Below are 15,409 nucleotides of genomic sequence, written 5' to 3' on the forward strand. Positions count from 1 at the left end.
ACATCACGTCCGAAGGTCATTAATGTGGAGGTTGAAGATATCGACAATGTTAACCTTCATCTATGAAAAGGTAACCCATCTTAGAATCGAGTTAGCGTGTATTAGATACTAATGAATTGGAATTGTATTTTTGTAGTGGTAGTTATCCTACAATACTACAGAAATCATTGGATACAGAAAAGAAAGTTTATACAAAATATATGATACATGAAATTTCCTAACTATATAAACGGGAAAATTGATCAATAATTAAGGAAGTAACGAGAGTTGAAAATGTGTAAAATAACGTCAAAGTGTCATTTTTCAAAGTAATTTTTTTTGACATGTGAAATAACTAGATATTGGTAAAAAATGTTTTTTGCACGAAATGAACTTAGTACAATTTCATACAAAAATAATATGAAAACCTTTTTTTTTTTTACCCAAGGAATTGAGATCGAAGGTTTATAGTTTATGTTATGAATGAGAAGGAAAAAAAAAGAAAACGATTTATACGGAAAGAAAAATCAAGCTTTCTGTTTTACTTCCAGCGAAAAAAAATAAAAAAAATAATAATAAATCATAGAATATTATTTAAAAGAAATTCAAAAGTTTTGGTTCTCTTACTTATTATTAGCATACACTTTTGTAACTGGAATAGATATTTGTTTTAAAGAATTTTTTTTTTCTTCTTACAGCTTATTGTCCCTTCAAATTTCAGTGCGACAATGGAAATTGTATTGAAGAATGGCGTGTTTGCAACGGATACAAAGATTGCAAAGATAACAGTGACGAACGTGATTGCCCTGCCAGAGTATGTGACTCAGAAACTGAATTTCGATGTCAAAGCGGGGAATGCGTCTGGAAATCAGAATCATGTGATGGATATTCCGACTGTGCAGATGGCAGTGACGAATCGAATTGCAGTAAATAAAACTTTATCTTTAGTTTAAAATATTTGGATGCTCAGTAACTGCTCGCTTCGCTCTCCAAGTCCCCAGATAGCAAAAAAAGGTTTAGTTTAACTCACCAAAACCTTTTTATTGTAAACCTAAAAAAGTTTGTAATGCGGTTTACGTGTAAGCTTTCTAACCTTAAAATGAGATCTGTGACCATCTTCTCTATTTTGCGCACATTATCCTAATCCAGTGTTTCCCAAAGTGTGGTTAGCATACCGCCAGGGGTACGGGAACGGTTTAGTGGGTGTACATGTTCTTATGCGAAATATCTCGCAACAAATAAGAATTTCAAAATTTTTTATTTAAAAACAATACTAGCCATGGAAATTTACGATTACGTAGTTTTCTCTTGGCTATTCAATCAACTTTCAATAATTGTCGTGCCAACATACAGTCGTGATTTTTAACATTTTTTCGAATTTTTTATAGCAAAAAATAGATCCATATTTTCATTAGTGGTACACAGCGTTACGAATAATTTAGAAAGGGTGCACAAAATTCACAAGTTTGGGTAACACTGCTAATCCGAAACCTTGAAAACAACCTTATATATAAAAACATTAAATCAAAGTTGTCTCAGCGTGAAAAAAAATCCTTCAACAAAGCTAGCCTCAAGGTGACAATAATCTTATATATAGGTATTTATAAGATTTCTTTTCTTAAAGTTTGGCATGCTTATCTAAAATCCACATTGTCTTGAAATTTTAATGGACAAAGCAATCTGATTCTATCGCTAGTGTGACGTCATTAAGGACCTTCAGTAACAATACTTTTTAAAAAAGCTTTAAAAAATAATTTTTAATCCTTTTTGGATGAAAGGTTTGATACTGCAATATTTTTCTTTATTGAAAAAAGGTTTTTAGTGCAAACATTTTCGTGACAGAAAAAAGAAAACTCCAACACAAGATTGACGTAAGGTTACATTCTTTCTGGGTGGAAAGGGAAAATAAGAAATTAAACTTTAAGAAAAGAGAAGCAAGTTAACTATTTTACTTCCAGCGAAAATAAAAATATAGAAAAATCATAGAATGCTATAAGAAAATCAAAGTTTTGGTTCTCTTACCTATTATTAGCCAACATATTTGTAACTGATTTCGATATTTATTTTAAAGAATATATCTTTTTTGTTACAGCTGCTTGTCCATTCCAATTTCAGTGTGATGATGGAAATTGTATTGATAAATTTGATGTTTGCGATGGAGACAAAGATTGCGATGATAACAGTGACGAACGTGATTGCCATGCCAGAGTATGTAACTCAGAAACTGAATTTCGATGTAGAAGCGGGCAATGCATCCTGAAATCAGACTCATGTGATGGATTGAGTGACTGTAGAGATAAGAGTGACGAATCAAATTGCAGTATATAAAACTTTATCTGTATTTTAAAATATTTGGAAGCTCCGAATCTGCTTGCTGCGCTCCCCAACTCCCCAGACCGAGATAGCAAAAAAAAGTTATTTTTTTCGCTGACCCGTAATAAATTCAGCAAAACCCGTTTATTGTAAACATAAAATGGTTTGTATTGCGTTTTATGTGCAAGCCTTTGAACATTAAAACGAGATCTGTCAACACCTGCTCTATTCGACACCCATTACCCTAATCCAAAACCTCGGAAAACAACCTTCTATATGAAAACCTTAAATCGAGGTTGTCTTAGCGTGAAAATATCCTTCAATAAAGCTAGTCTCAAGGTGAAAATAATCTTAAATCCAGGTAATTATAAGGTTTCTTTTCGCAAAGTCTGGTATGCTCAGCTAAAATCCCGCTCGTCTTGAAATTTTAATGGACAATGCAATTTTATCCTATCGCTAGTGTGACGTCAGCTAAGATATCATTTTAGATATAAGTGACAATACTTTTAAAAAAGCTTTGAAAAATAATTTTTAAACCTTTTTGGATGAGGTTTGAAGCTGCAATATTTTTGCTTCATTGAAAAAAGTATTTTCAGTATAGATATTTCCGTTACAATAAAAAAAAATCTCGACAGAATGTTGCCATAAGGTTACATGCTTTTTGTGACCAGAGTAACTTCGAATCCATCTTTGTTTTTCGCCTTGAAATTCGATACTTTTCAAGGAAAAAAAAAGGATCATTTCGTGTATAAATATATAATTATTATAATCAATTGTAAGAACATTTTCTTAATTTGTTAATCGTAACAAGATGAACTATTTCTTGAATTAGAAAAAAGAAAATCAAAAAGCTTAAGATTTTACAGTGAACCAATTTTTTGAGGGTACATTTAGAAGGCGAGTCAAGGTTGCTTCTGTTGTTTGTCAAAGGCGTTATAGGAATTTGAGTTATTTTGTTTCGTCTTTGAAGATATGAGTTTCTGAAGCATTTGATGTCGCATTAGCAATAAACCTTTTTAATTTGGCGCTAAAAATTATCATGTTAGTTTATAATTGACCTAATGAAAGTCTTTATCCCCCCCCCATTAAATGAGGAAATAGAGAAATTAAAATGCGATAAGAACTTTTAGTATTTTAATTACGTCCGTTATAATTAACTTGAGTATGCTCTTGATCAAAACGGATATTTGAAACTGCTTCCTATTTCGAAATTACCATTTATTATTATTATAATTGGCTTAGTGATATGAAAAACTAGCGATATCGAGAAATATTCCAAATTAAATAATAACTGAGGAATGTTGTTAATTCAATGGTTTTGTTTTATGCTATGCACTGATTCATACGAAACACAAAAAAGCGCCAGAAAGCTATGTAGTAAACTTTTTTTTTCCTTCTAAATTTGTAAAGAAGAAAACAGAATCAACGAATCTGTCCTAAAATGCTATACACACACACACACACAGATATATATATATATATATGTGTTTTTTTCTTTATATATATATATATATATATATATATATATATATATATGTGTTTTTTTTCTTTATATATATATATATATATATATATATATATATATATATATATATATATATATATATATATATATATATATATATATATATATATATATATATATATATATATATATATATATATATATATATATATATATATATATATATATATATATATATATATATATATATATATATATATATATATATATATAGCATTACATCTTTCAATTCTGTCACTGTTGTGATTTTATGACTCTCTATTTTAACATTGTGTTCATAGAGAAATTTTAAGATCTATGCTTATGCTGTTTATGCTCATAGATTAAACATAATTTTTTTCCCCGTTCCTGGTATACTTCATCCATTTTTACTTACTTTGTTACTAGGTGGTTTTTTTCTTTGTCATTCTCTGATCTTTTTCTTCGATTTTTACATACTTTATTATTTTACTTCAGTATTACGGGCTTTAAAAATACAGCGTCTCCTAGCAATGAAATTTAGAATTGGGAATTATTTGCTGCAGATATTTAAAACTTTATTTTAAAACATATTTTTTTAGCCATTAATGAATACAAGGAACTAAAGCAAAACGTAATACGCAAGTTTTAAGTTGAAATTTTCATTTTTTTATTTGTATAACACATTTAATTTGCCACCAGTTCACCATCCCGAATTATCTCGGGCAAGAGAAAAAAGTTAAATATTAGTGACAGTTTTTAAAACGAGGGACAACACAAAGTGATACTTTCGAGACCCCAGTGAAGTGATATGCCATATTTTGATCTTTTTCCTTATGCAAGTATTCAACAACCTGTAAGTATTCAACAACTTGTGTGTATTCAACAACCATCATATATACAACTGTACAAAACACGTGATCAGTCCCGCAATCGAATAGCAAAACTCGCAAACAAAACTTGGCAATCACAGCAGATTTTTTTCTTCTTTGGCCGAGTAAAAGCGTGTTAAAACAAAAACATACTTACAAATTCTCCCGAATATTCTCGGGATAATAAATATTTGCAATATATATACAAACATCAGGGAAGCGGTTAATAAGTAAGTGTTGTGAATTAACAATTGCGAATGTAGGGAGATTCCATGAATTTGTTGTTCCAGATTTAATTTCCATGCTTGAGTTAAACTAATTGTATGTAAATCAAATCATTATGTTTACCAATTAAATAAAGTGAAATATAAATCAAAGTATTGTTACGTCTAAAATGTACATTTCACGAAAAAAAAATGGATTACCCTGAATAACTTAAGATCTATTGATCGAATCCTTACGTTCTAGAACTCAATCTTAATGGCTGTACGGGGTGATATTAGATATGCTAATTTATTTTTAAGTTAAAATCAGACACAAAAACGTACTTTGTTTTGTATAAACATACCTTTTTTTTCAACGGATTTGGATTTTTGACCCCCACATTATAGGGGGTAGATGCAATATGGGAAATATGGTTCCGATAGTTTGATCTGGAGACCTATTATAGTTCGGATCCCTTCATGTTAATTCTCTTTTGCTTGTATTTCGCCATATCTCGAGAACTTTTTGACTGAATTGAAAAATATTTGCTCACAGTTATAAAATTCGTTTATCCAAAGATAATTCCATGCAAAATGAATTGTAGTAAAGATTTTTTTTATTGCTTTATTAAATAAATAGTCGAAAAAATTTTGAATTGTAATTTGTACAATTTTTCTCATCATTTTAAAGTATGTAATTTTATTAGGCAAAATACAAAATTTGAGTGGATAGGTTTAAGCGGTTATCGAAAACCTTTTTGAACCCTAATCCAATTTTAAATCCATGGTTAATTCTGTTATTTCGTAGGGGTGGAAGATTCCTCCTTGACATCAATTGTGACAGAGCTTCTAAAACCGCAATTTCCAGATTAGCAAGCGGTGACACAAAAAGTCTCCCGTTTTTCGAATGCAGGTGAATCTTCGAGGTCTGCTCTAAATGATAAACTGAGCAGGCTTCTCCCGAACACATCCTGAACTGTTAGGGACTTTCCAGAGAGGACATATACTTATCTCCCCTTCTGGGCCTCGATTTCCTTAAGGTCAACTGTCTGATGGACATTGTCTGCCTTCGTCAGGCATTGGAGGATAAACCACAACAACGCAACAACAACAACAACCAATTTTAATAAACAGAATGTTGAGCCACATTTCTTAGTGTCTCTGCATTTTTTAAGAAAGTTATAATTTATTTGTTTCATTACATTTAGCTGCATCATCCTGTCAAGGTTTTTTCTGTGGAGATGGAGTATGCTTACGTTCTTTTCAGAAATGCAATTACAGAGAAGATTGCGTTGATGGCTCTGACGAAGAAGGTTGTACTCCTTGGTGCTCTGAAAAATATAATTTTCAGTGTGGTATTATATGTATCCATAAACACTTCCTCTGTGACGGATTTCGACACTGTCCCGATAGTTCCGATGAGAAAGACTGTGGTGAGTAACATTTTTAAAATTTACAAATTGCAAAATAAAGAAAAAAAGTATTAATAACTTTTGATCTTATGAATTGGTTTTTCGCGAACTAAAGGCCTGTTTACACGGTCTAAGTTCTTGAACCCGAGAAATCGGAAAGATTTCTCTGTCCAAGAAATCGGATGATTCGTCGACACTATCCAAGTTCTAGAATGTCACAGATTGGTAGACAGAAAAACTTGCGCGTCCACATTGTAGACAGAAAAACTTGCGCGTCCACATTGTAGACAGAAAAACTTGCGCATGTGCATTGTTCATATTAAACAGTATAAAATAATACTTACATAAGTTTGAAATTACAGAATAAATTCAAATAAAATCATAATATCACAAATAAACCGGAACAGATCATTTTATTTGGACTAAAATATATGAGAGCAGATAACGAAATGAAATAAACTGATTCCTGCTTGTTGACGTCACAAAACCTAAGACGCTGATTGGTTAAGGAAGAAAAAACAAACTTGGATGAATGGAAAGTAGAACATGTTCAATTGCCGTCCAAGTACTTGAATGATCATTTACGCATACCAAGCTCAAGGCAAAAACAAGTTTCCATCAATATCAATCAATCTTTGTCCAAGAACTAGGGTCGTCCAAACAGGTCTTAAGAAAAGGGCTACACTTTGTCAAAAATATTTGTTCAGATGATATTTTAAGCAATGGAATTGGATTAAAAAACGGCTTCCTCAAAATATGAGGGTGGTGTGGAAATATATATATACATATATATATATATATATATATATATATATATATATATATATATATATATATATATATATATATATATATATATATATATATATATATATATATATATATATATATATATATATATATATATATATATATATGTTTATATATATTTCTTAAATCAATATGGGTTTTAATTTTAAGCTTTATATCTTTACAATTTGAAATCTGTTGTACATTAATTGCTTAGACATGGGTGCACATTGAAGTTATTGTAGCAAAAATTGTTTAATATGCAATAAAATATTTTTAAAAATCTACTTCATATTTTAATAAGTAATGCAATACGCTTGCTTTGAACAACTTCATAAAATTCCGACAGTTATATTTAATGTTTTTTCAAACGTAAAAGAGACCTATATAAAAATTTGATAAAGTTACGACCCGCCGTTTCGCTGGTGTTTTTAATTGCGGACCCCGGCCTCATGTAAGTTGGAAACGCCCGGTTTAACGAGGGATGCTTTTCAATGGCAAATTGTTTTGAGCATATCAGACATGTGTAAAAATAGAGGATTGATACATTTCTGTCAACACATGCAGTTCAATACTGATAGGTATTTTTGATGAGAATGCTTATTTCGTTTCTTTTCGGTAAATTTTAGCAGTTAACTAACTAATCAGAAAATTAAACAAAGCTCCGCATATCGTAATTTTCTAACTACATTCAGATATAAGAGCTCGATAACTACATGGACCAATAATTCTTTACACTATGCGAAGCCTTTTTCTGTTTCAGATTTCAATCCATCGGAAGAATGCTCACCCCAACAATTCAGATGTAACAATGGTACATGCATTTCATGGTATTGGGTTTGCGATGGTATAGAGGATTGCTCTGAAGGGGAAGACGAAGATGGCTGCCCACCCAGTTATTGTGAGGATGGGGAATACCAATGCAGGTCTGGACTCTGCATCCCAAAAGAGAAAATTTGTGACGGTAGTTTTGATTGCTACGATAGGACTGATGAAAAAATTTGCTGTAAGTTTTATTTTTAATCGTTTTTCGCGAGGATCCTATAGCATGGGAGAAACTTTTCATGACGAATTCTGTTTCACCTCCAATTGGTATTTTAAAGTTCGGAAAAAAAGTGAGTTCAGCGTAATCTTGCAATAGTTTATTTGTATTCAGACAGTCTGAAAAAAAATCAGCATTTTTGATAGATAGGTAGATATATACTTTATTTACGTCGCACTAGAGCTGCACAATGAGGTATTGGCGACGGTCTGGGGAGCATCCATGAGGATAATCAGAAGACATGCCATCGCAATTTTGAACCTCTGCAGTGAGAATGACTACCCTGCTTTGGTATCCGACGACCCGCAAGTGAAGTCGAGCACTTTACTGCAGAACAGTTGAACGAGCACCTATACCGTGCACCCTCTGTCCCTGCGCAGCTGTGGTCACTCTCCCGCAGCCAGTGATGCTTGACTTCGGTGGTCTACTAGGTGTTTTTACGACCTGTCCCCGGCGGATCTTCAGAATATGAAATTCCATGGTCTACTACAAGTTATTTTTAACTTTAAAATACTTACGCAGAGGTGAGAGAATTTGCCATGAAGTTTCCTCTTCATTAGTAAAAATACTTTGCTTTTAAATAGGTTGTGATTACTACCGAACAGTGTGGAACCGTTTGGTTGTTAACGTCACACATTGCGGATTTTAAATATAGTTTGACTGTTATCGTCACACATTGTGGATCCTAAATATCGTTTGATTGTGAACGTCACACAATGTGGATTCTAATTATCGTTTGATTGTGAACGTCACACATTGTGGATCTTAAATATCGTTTGATTGTTAACATCACACAATGTGGATTCTAATTATCGTTTGATTGCGAACGTCACATATTGTGGATCCTAAATATCGTTTGATTGTTAACATCACACAATGTGGATTCTAATTATCGCTTGATTGCGAACGTCACACATTGTGGATCCTAAATATCGTTTGATTGTTAACATCACACAATGTGGATTCTAATTATCGTTTGATTGTGAACGTCACACATTGTGGATCCTAAATATCGTTTGATTGTTAACATCACACAAAGTGAATTCTAATTATCGTTTGATTGTAAATATCTGGCTAGATTCACAATAGGTTGTTGAAAACGGTCAAATAATTATGCTTAGTAATAATGTGAGGACAATCCTTGCGCAATTGCAATTAAGGAATTAAAAAAAGCAACTGTTGATACATGTATCGATCTCTGTTAAATTCTCCTAACCAACTATCAATTTACTTAAAAAAAAAAATAAAGAAATGAAATTAAAATCAATTTTTAGTTTTAAAATTATTTCAATATCAAGTAATATCGGATTCAGTAATTCGCTGAAAAGAAAAACTACCGAAAAATGAAAAATTCCTTTCTTTCTTCCATTACTTGCTATATCAAGAATCTTTTGCAGTAATTGCTTTGCGGTGCTAATCTATAATATATTATCTATAATCTTCAAAAGCTAAACATAAACAAACAGTCTTGTAAGGAAATTCGAATAAAATACCACTAAAGCACCGATTAAATAAAGGCTCAGTTTTTGCAACGTAACGTAGTATAATAAAAAGGAGTAAGTAATTACAAATCTCAAAGAAAGTATTTTCTGATAACAGTCGTAAAGGATACAAAGTTTGCTTTAGGTAAAGCTTTAAAAAAAATTAGACACTTAAAAATACATTAAATTGTGAAAAAAGGCAGATGACGTAACGGCCTTGTCAACGAAATGATCTTGTCGATGAAATTATCCGTAGACGAAGTGATGGCGATGAAGAGGCTTGTCGATGTCGATTGAATGAACCGGACCCTGATTCCACGTGCAATAATACTTTAACAGATCATTTTAAGCTTATGTTAGTTCATATCCCAGATGGTGTAGCTTAGTTTCACCATCTACATAAAACAAAAAAATCTTTAAAATGTTGAGAAATCAGTAAAATAATAAAGCATTTAAGAATACAGTTTGCTGAATCATTTTAAGTTCATAAAATAGTGAACTCTAACACAGAAAGTATGTATCCTTACGGCAACAATGTGTCGGAATTTTCTTTTTATTGTCACATGAATGTTAAACCTTTTTTCAATAAAGCAAAAATATTGCACTTTCAAACCTTTCATCCTTAAAGGAATAAAAAGTATTTTTTAAAGCACTTTTTAAACAGTGTTGTCACTTAAGATTCTTAGTGACGTTTTAAATGACGTCACACTAGCTATAAAATCAAATTGCATTGTCCATTAAAATATCGTGACAAGGTGGATTTTACCTAAGCATGCAAGACTTTGCGAAAAGAAACATTATAATTACCAAGATTTAAGATTATTTTCACCTTGAGACAAGCTTTATTTAAAAAAAATCGCTGTTTAAAACACTAAGTCTATCTCGATTTAAGGTTTTTATGTAAAAGGTTGTTTCCCAAGGTTTTGGATTCGAGTAATGTGCGTGGAATAGAGCAGATTGTCACAGATCTTATTTTAAGATTAAAAGGTTTACACGTAAACCGTATTACAAACCTTCTTAAGTTTACATTAAAAGGTTTTTGTGGAGTGAAAAGAAAGCTTATATAGCTATCTAAGTAGTATAATAAATTTATCTATGTGTGTTTTTTTTCTCCAGCCGAATCCAAATGTGGAGGATTTTATTGCGGCAACAAAGAATGTTTTCCTCAAAAATATAGATGTAACGGACGGAAGGATTGCACGAACGGAAATGATGAAGAAAACTGCGAAGCTTCTGAGTGCGACGAGGAAACTCATTTTAGATGCGATGAAAATAAATGCCTTCCGAAAAGATTTCTTTGCAATCGTCAGAGGGACTGTTCAGATGGAAGTGATGAAGATAAGTGTGGTAAATAAAGTGTTGCATAATTTTAATAAAACCGCGAGTCACAAAAATATTCAAGTAAAATGGATGTAAAGGCCTGGTTTCTTAAGACAAGGCCTTCTCTGGACTTCAGCTGAAAGTTGACCTACCCTGACCCCAGGGCTAAAGAAAATAGAAGGGCTAGTTCACTCCGCTCTTAGAGCTGAAGCTACGATTTCCCTCTTCATGACGTCACTGTGTCCACAGATCTCGGAGATCGTAAGCAGAGATATTATGATAACTTTGCATCTTTCTCTTTGTAAAAATAAGTTAGACTTTTTCTGGTTATTAGCTTTCAAACTTTACGTAATTAACACATTATTTCCGATCATAAACATAGTTCAAAAAAACTTTCTTGCCCATTATATTAAAAAAAATACCATTTTAAACTTATAAAAATGTTTTACTAGTTTGCGAAAATGACACTATAAATACTTTATTTTAAAAAGTCCAGTTTTAACTTTAATTATTAAGAAAAATGAAAGAATATATCGACACTTTTTTTATCTACATATTCTTTTATAACAATAAGTTGAGTTAAATTTAGAATTCCTGATCTTAAAATATGCCGTTAATAGCAATTTGTTCATACTTAATCATTAGGAAACATCTACCTTAACCGCTAATTACTGAAACAAAATAATAATTTAGGTGCATAATGACATTAGAAATTTTACAATTGCTTATAGACATTTAAATTTACGATGATATAATTTATAGATATTTAAATTGAAGAGAATATAATTTTTAAAAAAATCATAAATATTTAAAATAACTACATTAAAAAATATGTTATGAAATTAGTAGAATTTCAACTATATATTTTATTTATACTTTTTACTTACATTTTAATTTTCTTTGATTTTATCCATTTTTTAATTCTTTTCACATGCCTTTCTTTATGAAGTAACGAGGCGGTTTCTATTTAGATAATAAATTTTTATAAAAGTTCTTAACGACAGAATAAACGTATAGCTATTTTATATTAACTATGTCATTTCGGAATCCATTCTTTTCATAGTTGTTCATTTACTTTAGGGAACACGCGGAAAATTATATATTTTCCTTTTGTTTTTCTATCAAAATCTTTTCAAGTTGCAATCGCGCAAACTAGCATTTCGATAATAGTTTTAAATTTTTGTAAATTCACTGCAAAAACTGAGGAAAGTCATTATAGAAAATAACAAATGTCTTCGAATATCTCGCAAAAAGAAATGCTCCAATATTAGTTAGAGCTAGTAAGCCCCAACGCAAAGTGCGTAGTAAAAGTGAGAGCTTTGCGCCAAAGTGACGTCACTAGAGAAAATCGGAGGAATGGCGCGGCTAGAGCTACTTCAAAGGAGTGAAGCAGCCCTTCTATTCTCTGTAGCCCTGCCTTGACCCCAACAAGAAACTGTTTTGTAAACTCAGAGTGAGCAGTCTTTTCACCTCAGACATTATCTCGCATTGCGCATGCGTGAATGACATAAACAAATATTTATTTTGATTCTGTAGCTCGTTTTCAACTTTATATGTGTTATTGTAGACCAGTGCTTAAGAGGGGAAAAAATGACCTTTTAATCTTCGACCACAGATCGTTTTAAGCCCGGAATCTTTGTATGATTTATATCTTACAATATACAAATTAGGTTATTTTTTAAATTTCGGAGATTAATTACTCCACGAAATCAAAATGTTGGCAGATTTCAATAATCTGTTGGCTGTTGTCCGCCATTGCTTCTACCGTTAATGTAATCCAACTACAATTGATTCGGACGGCAGTTGTCGTTCAAGCTGAGTGTTCGATGACGTATGCTGTACGCACAAATTGACCAATCAGAGGTAAGCGCTCCCTCCAAGCTAACGTTTTGCATCGCCGATGTGTCCTAAGAAACCAAGCCTTAAGATTTGTTTCATTTTTCTACGGAAAATCGATTTATTTTTTCCCGCTAATTTTCAAAATAGTTACAATGGTCGTGCAGTCTGTGGTCAAAGGTCGCTGCTGACAAAGGAAAAAAAAGGAAAAAGAAAAGAAAAACTGTAAAAATTCTTACAACTGAATGTCAATCCACTCAAATTGAAATACAGTTGTGAGAATGGGGTGGTTATAAAAAACCCTTTGCCCTTTTTATGGACCTCCAGCGGCCGCTCAACCTATTGAGATGAGGAAATTTCAGATGTAGTATATTCAGAGGTATAAGCTTGAGATTCTAAAAACGACAACGGTTACGGCTTTATAGGTACAGAGACTCGACATTTTCGAATTTGCGGCACCCATTTTTTTCGTTGCAAAAAATTCAGAGCATGCGAAAACCTTAAACACAGTGTTAAAAGGTACGTGTCTCACAAAATCTGGTACGCTATGCACGACTCACAAAAAGCAACTCTGCCCTCATCCAAAAACACATGAACAAGGAATCACATGGATGATGAAAGCATTGAACACCCAAAAAACACATGAACATGAAAAAAAATATTGACTCTATGAAGCGCAAAGATAGAGTCAATGTGCATGATAAATAAAGTATATAAAGTCAAATAAATAAAGTAAAATAAAAAAAAATAAATTAAAAAAAATCATAGAATCACGTTCACTAGATATTCAACGAAGAAAACCTATAAAAAAGTGGCTCACAATTTCAGGCACAATAGTTGGCGTTCTAAAATTTTGTGATTAAGCGCCACCATCGGGGATTGTAACATATGCTTTGTAACAGGCTGACGCTATGTAGCCATGCTGTTAATTTACGTCATACAAGAATTGCAGCTACACTATGCGCTGATTGACATCGTTTGGATGGAAGATGACGCGCCTCAACAAATTTTCTTTTTAAAAAACGTCGCTGAACAGTAGACCCAATTTTGGGTTTACGATCCAAGTAGCACATATCTCAAAAACAATATCGTACGAACTTATCTTCGAATATTGTACAATATCGTTGCGAACCATTGTACTATACACCGAAGAGCCATTACGTTATGACCTAAGCTACTTGAACATAGTTGCAGACCTGGTTCATCCATTCATGGCAACAGTTTTTCCTGCGGGGGATGGTGTTTACCAACAGGATAATGCACCATGTCATAAGGGTCGAATCGTCATGGATTGGTTCGAGGAACATTCCAGTGACTTTCAAGTCATGTCTTGGCCCCCAAATTCACCCGACCTTAATCCAATAGAACATTTGTGGTCCTACTTGGAAAACCAAATTCGTGCTGCCACGCTACCTCCTCTCATTGTGAAGGAATTGCAGGACCAGTTGGTGAGCGCTTGGTACCAGATACCTCAGACTACCTATCGGCACCTTGTGGAATCAATGCCACGGTGGGTACTAGCGGCTTTGAGGGATAAAGGTGGTCCTACATGTTATTAGCAGGTTGGTCAGAATGTAATGGCTCTTCGGTGTATAAAATGGATTCCTTTCATAATGTATATTCAATATCGCAAAACGATACTGTTCGATATTGTAAAAAATGTTGAGGAATGTCGATTGATATCTCACAGCATTTACAAACTTTGCACAATGTCGATCGACATCGTCGACACAAAAAAACGAATGCTGAGGAATGCCGACAATCGTAAAAATTACGCTATTTGTTAAAATAAAGATCAGTTTTTGAAAATATTCATGCCTGTTTGAAACTCGGAAAAAACTGATAACAGAACCGTTCTAGCTTGCATAAAATTAAATTATTTTTTTATTACTAAAACTTATAAAACCTTAAAGTTTGCAGCTTAGTTAATTTTGTTCATTGCTTTTATACCATCAATGTTCAACTCCGTAGTCATGTAATTTTGAACCCAATCCAGAAGACAAACGAACTCTTGGATCAAATATTGGAAGAAATTTTTTTGAGCCTTTAAATAAAACGGCAGGCGAAACTTCAAAATTCAAATTTAAATCGCCCATTAAATTTGTACTTATTTGCATTTAGTGCATTTTATATCGAAGTTTGTCTTCTGATTTTTTATCGTTGGTTTAAAAATTGTTAATTTTCTTGTATAATTAGATTTTTGTTTCATTTAGATGATGTGAAAAAAGAATCTACTGATATCGACAGTATTATTGATGAACTGGACGATTCAAGTGTAGTTTTTAAAGAGTTTTTTCTGAACATTTTCAAGCGAAATTCTACCAAATCTTAATACTTCAAATTAAAAAATTCTCAAAATGTTTTATTCTTTTTAATTTCAATATTTATTGCTATTGATGATTAATCAAATGATCTTTTTATGTATTTGAATTTAAATAAATAATTTAATGAACAAATAGGAAATGGTTCATGGGTTTTAATTTATATACACTTATAGTTAGTACATAATTTCCAAAACAAAAATTCATGCTTGATGAAGTCCTTACTAAAATCGACAGGAATTCAATAAAAATTCATATTAGCATAATAATTGGTTTAGTTTAAAAATTTCAATTCTTCAATATTTCATTAAAAATTATTTTTTTAAAAAAAATATTGTTAATTGTCCTGTTATTTATT

At 32.0% G+C, this 15,409-nt stretch overlaps 1 protein-coding gene across 7 annotated transcripts in view; it reads left to right on the forward strand.

The window, feature by feature from the left end:
• LOC107443390 (uncharacterized) overlaps nucleotides 1–15,193 on the forward strand; it is a 100,981-nt gene extending 85,788 nt beyond the window's left edge. For all 7 annotated transcript variants that reach the window (XM_087160753.1, XM_087160757.1, XM_087160756.1 and 4 more), the window contains 6 exons: nucleotides 678–905; nucleotides 2,072–2,299; nucleotides 6,059–6,283; nucleotides 7,815–8,057; nucleotides 10,691–10,921; nucleotides 14,944–15,193. In XM_087160753.1, the coding sequence (XP_087016879.1) occupies nucleotides 678–905; nucleotides 2,072–2,299; nucleotides 6,059–6,283; nucleotides 7,815–8,057; nucleotides 10,691–10,921; nucleotides 14,944–15,062 (1,274 nt within the window). In that variant the 3' untranslated portion in view covers nucleotides 15,063–15,193. The remainder of the gene's footprint in view (nucleotides 1–677; nucleotides 906–2,071; nucleotides 2,300–6,058; nucleotides 6,284–7,814; nucleotides 8,058–10,690; nucleotides 10,922–14,943) is intronic.
• Nucleotides 15,194–15,409: the final 216 nt, after the last annotated feature.

The sequence above is a fragment of the Parasteatoda tepidariorum genome, chromosome 4 (assembly GCF_982258835.1).
Source record: "Parasteatoda tepidariorum strain Cologne lab strain chromosome 4, Ptep-v5.0, whole genome shotgun sequence".
NCBI lineage: Eukaryota > Metazoa > Arthropoda > Arachnida > Araneae > Theridiidae > Parasteatoda > Parasteatoda tepidariorum.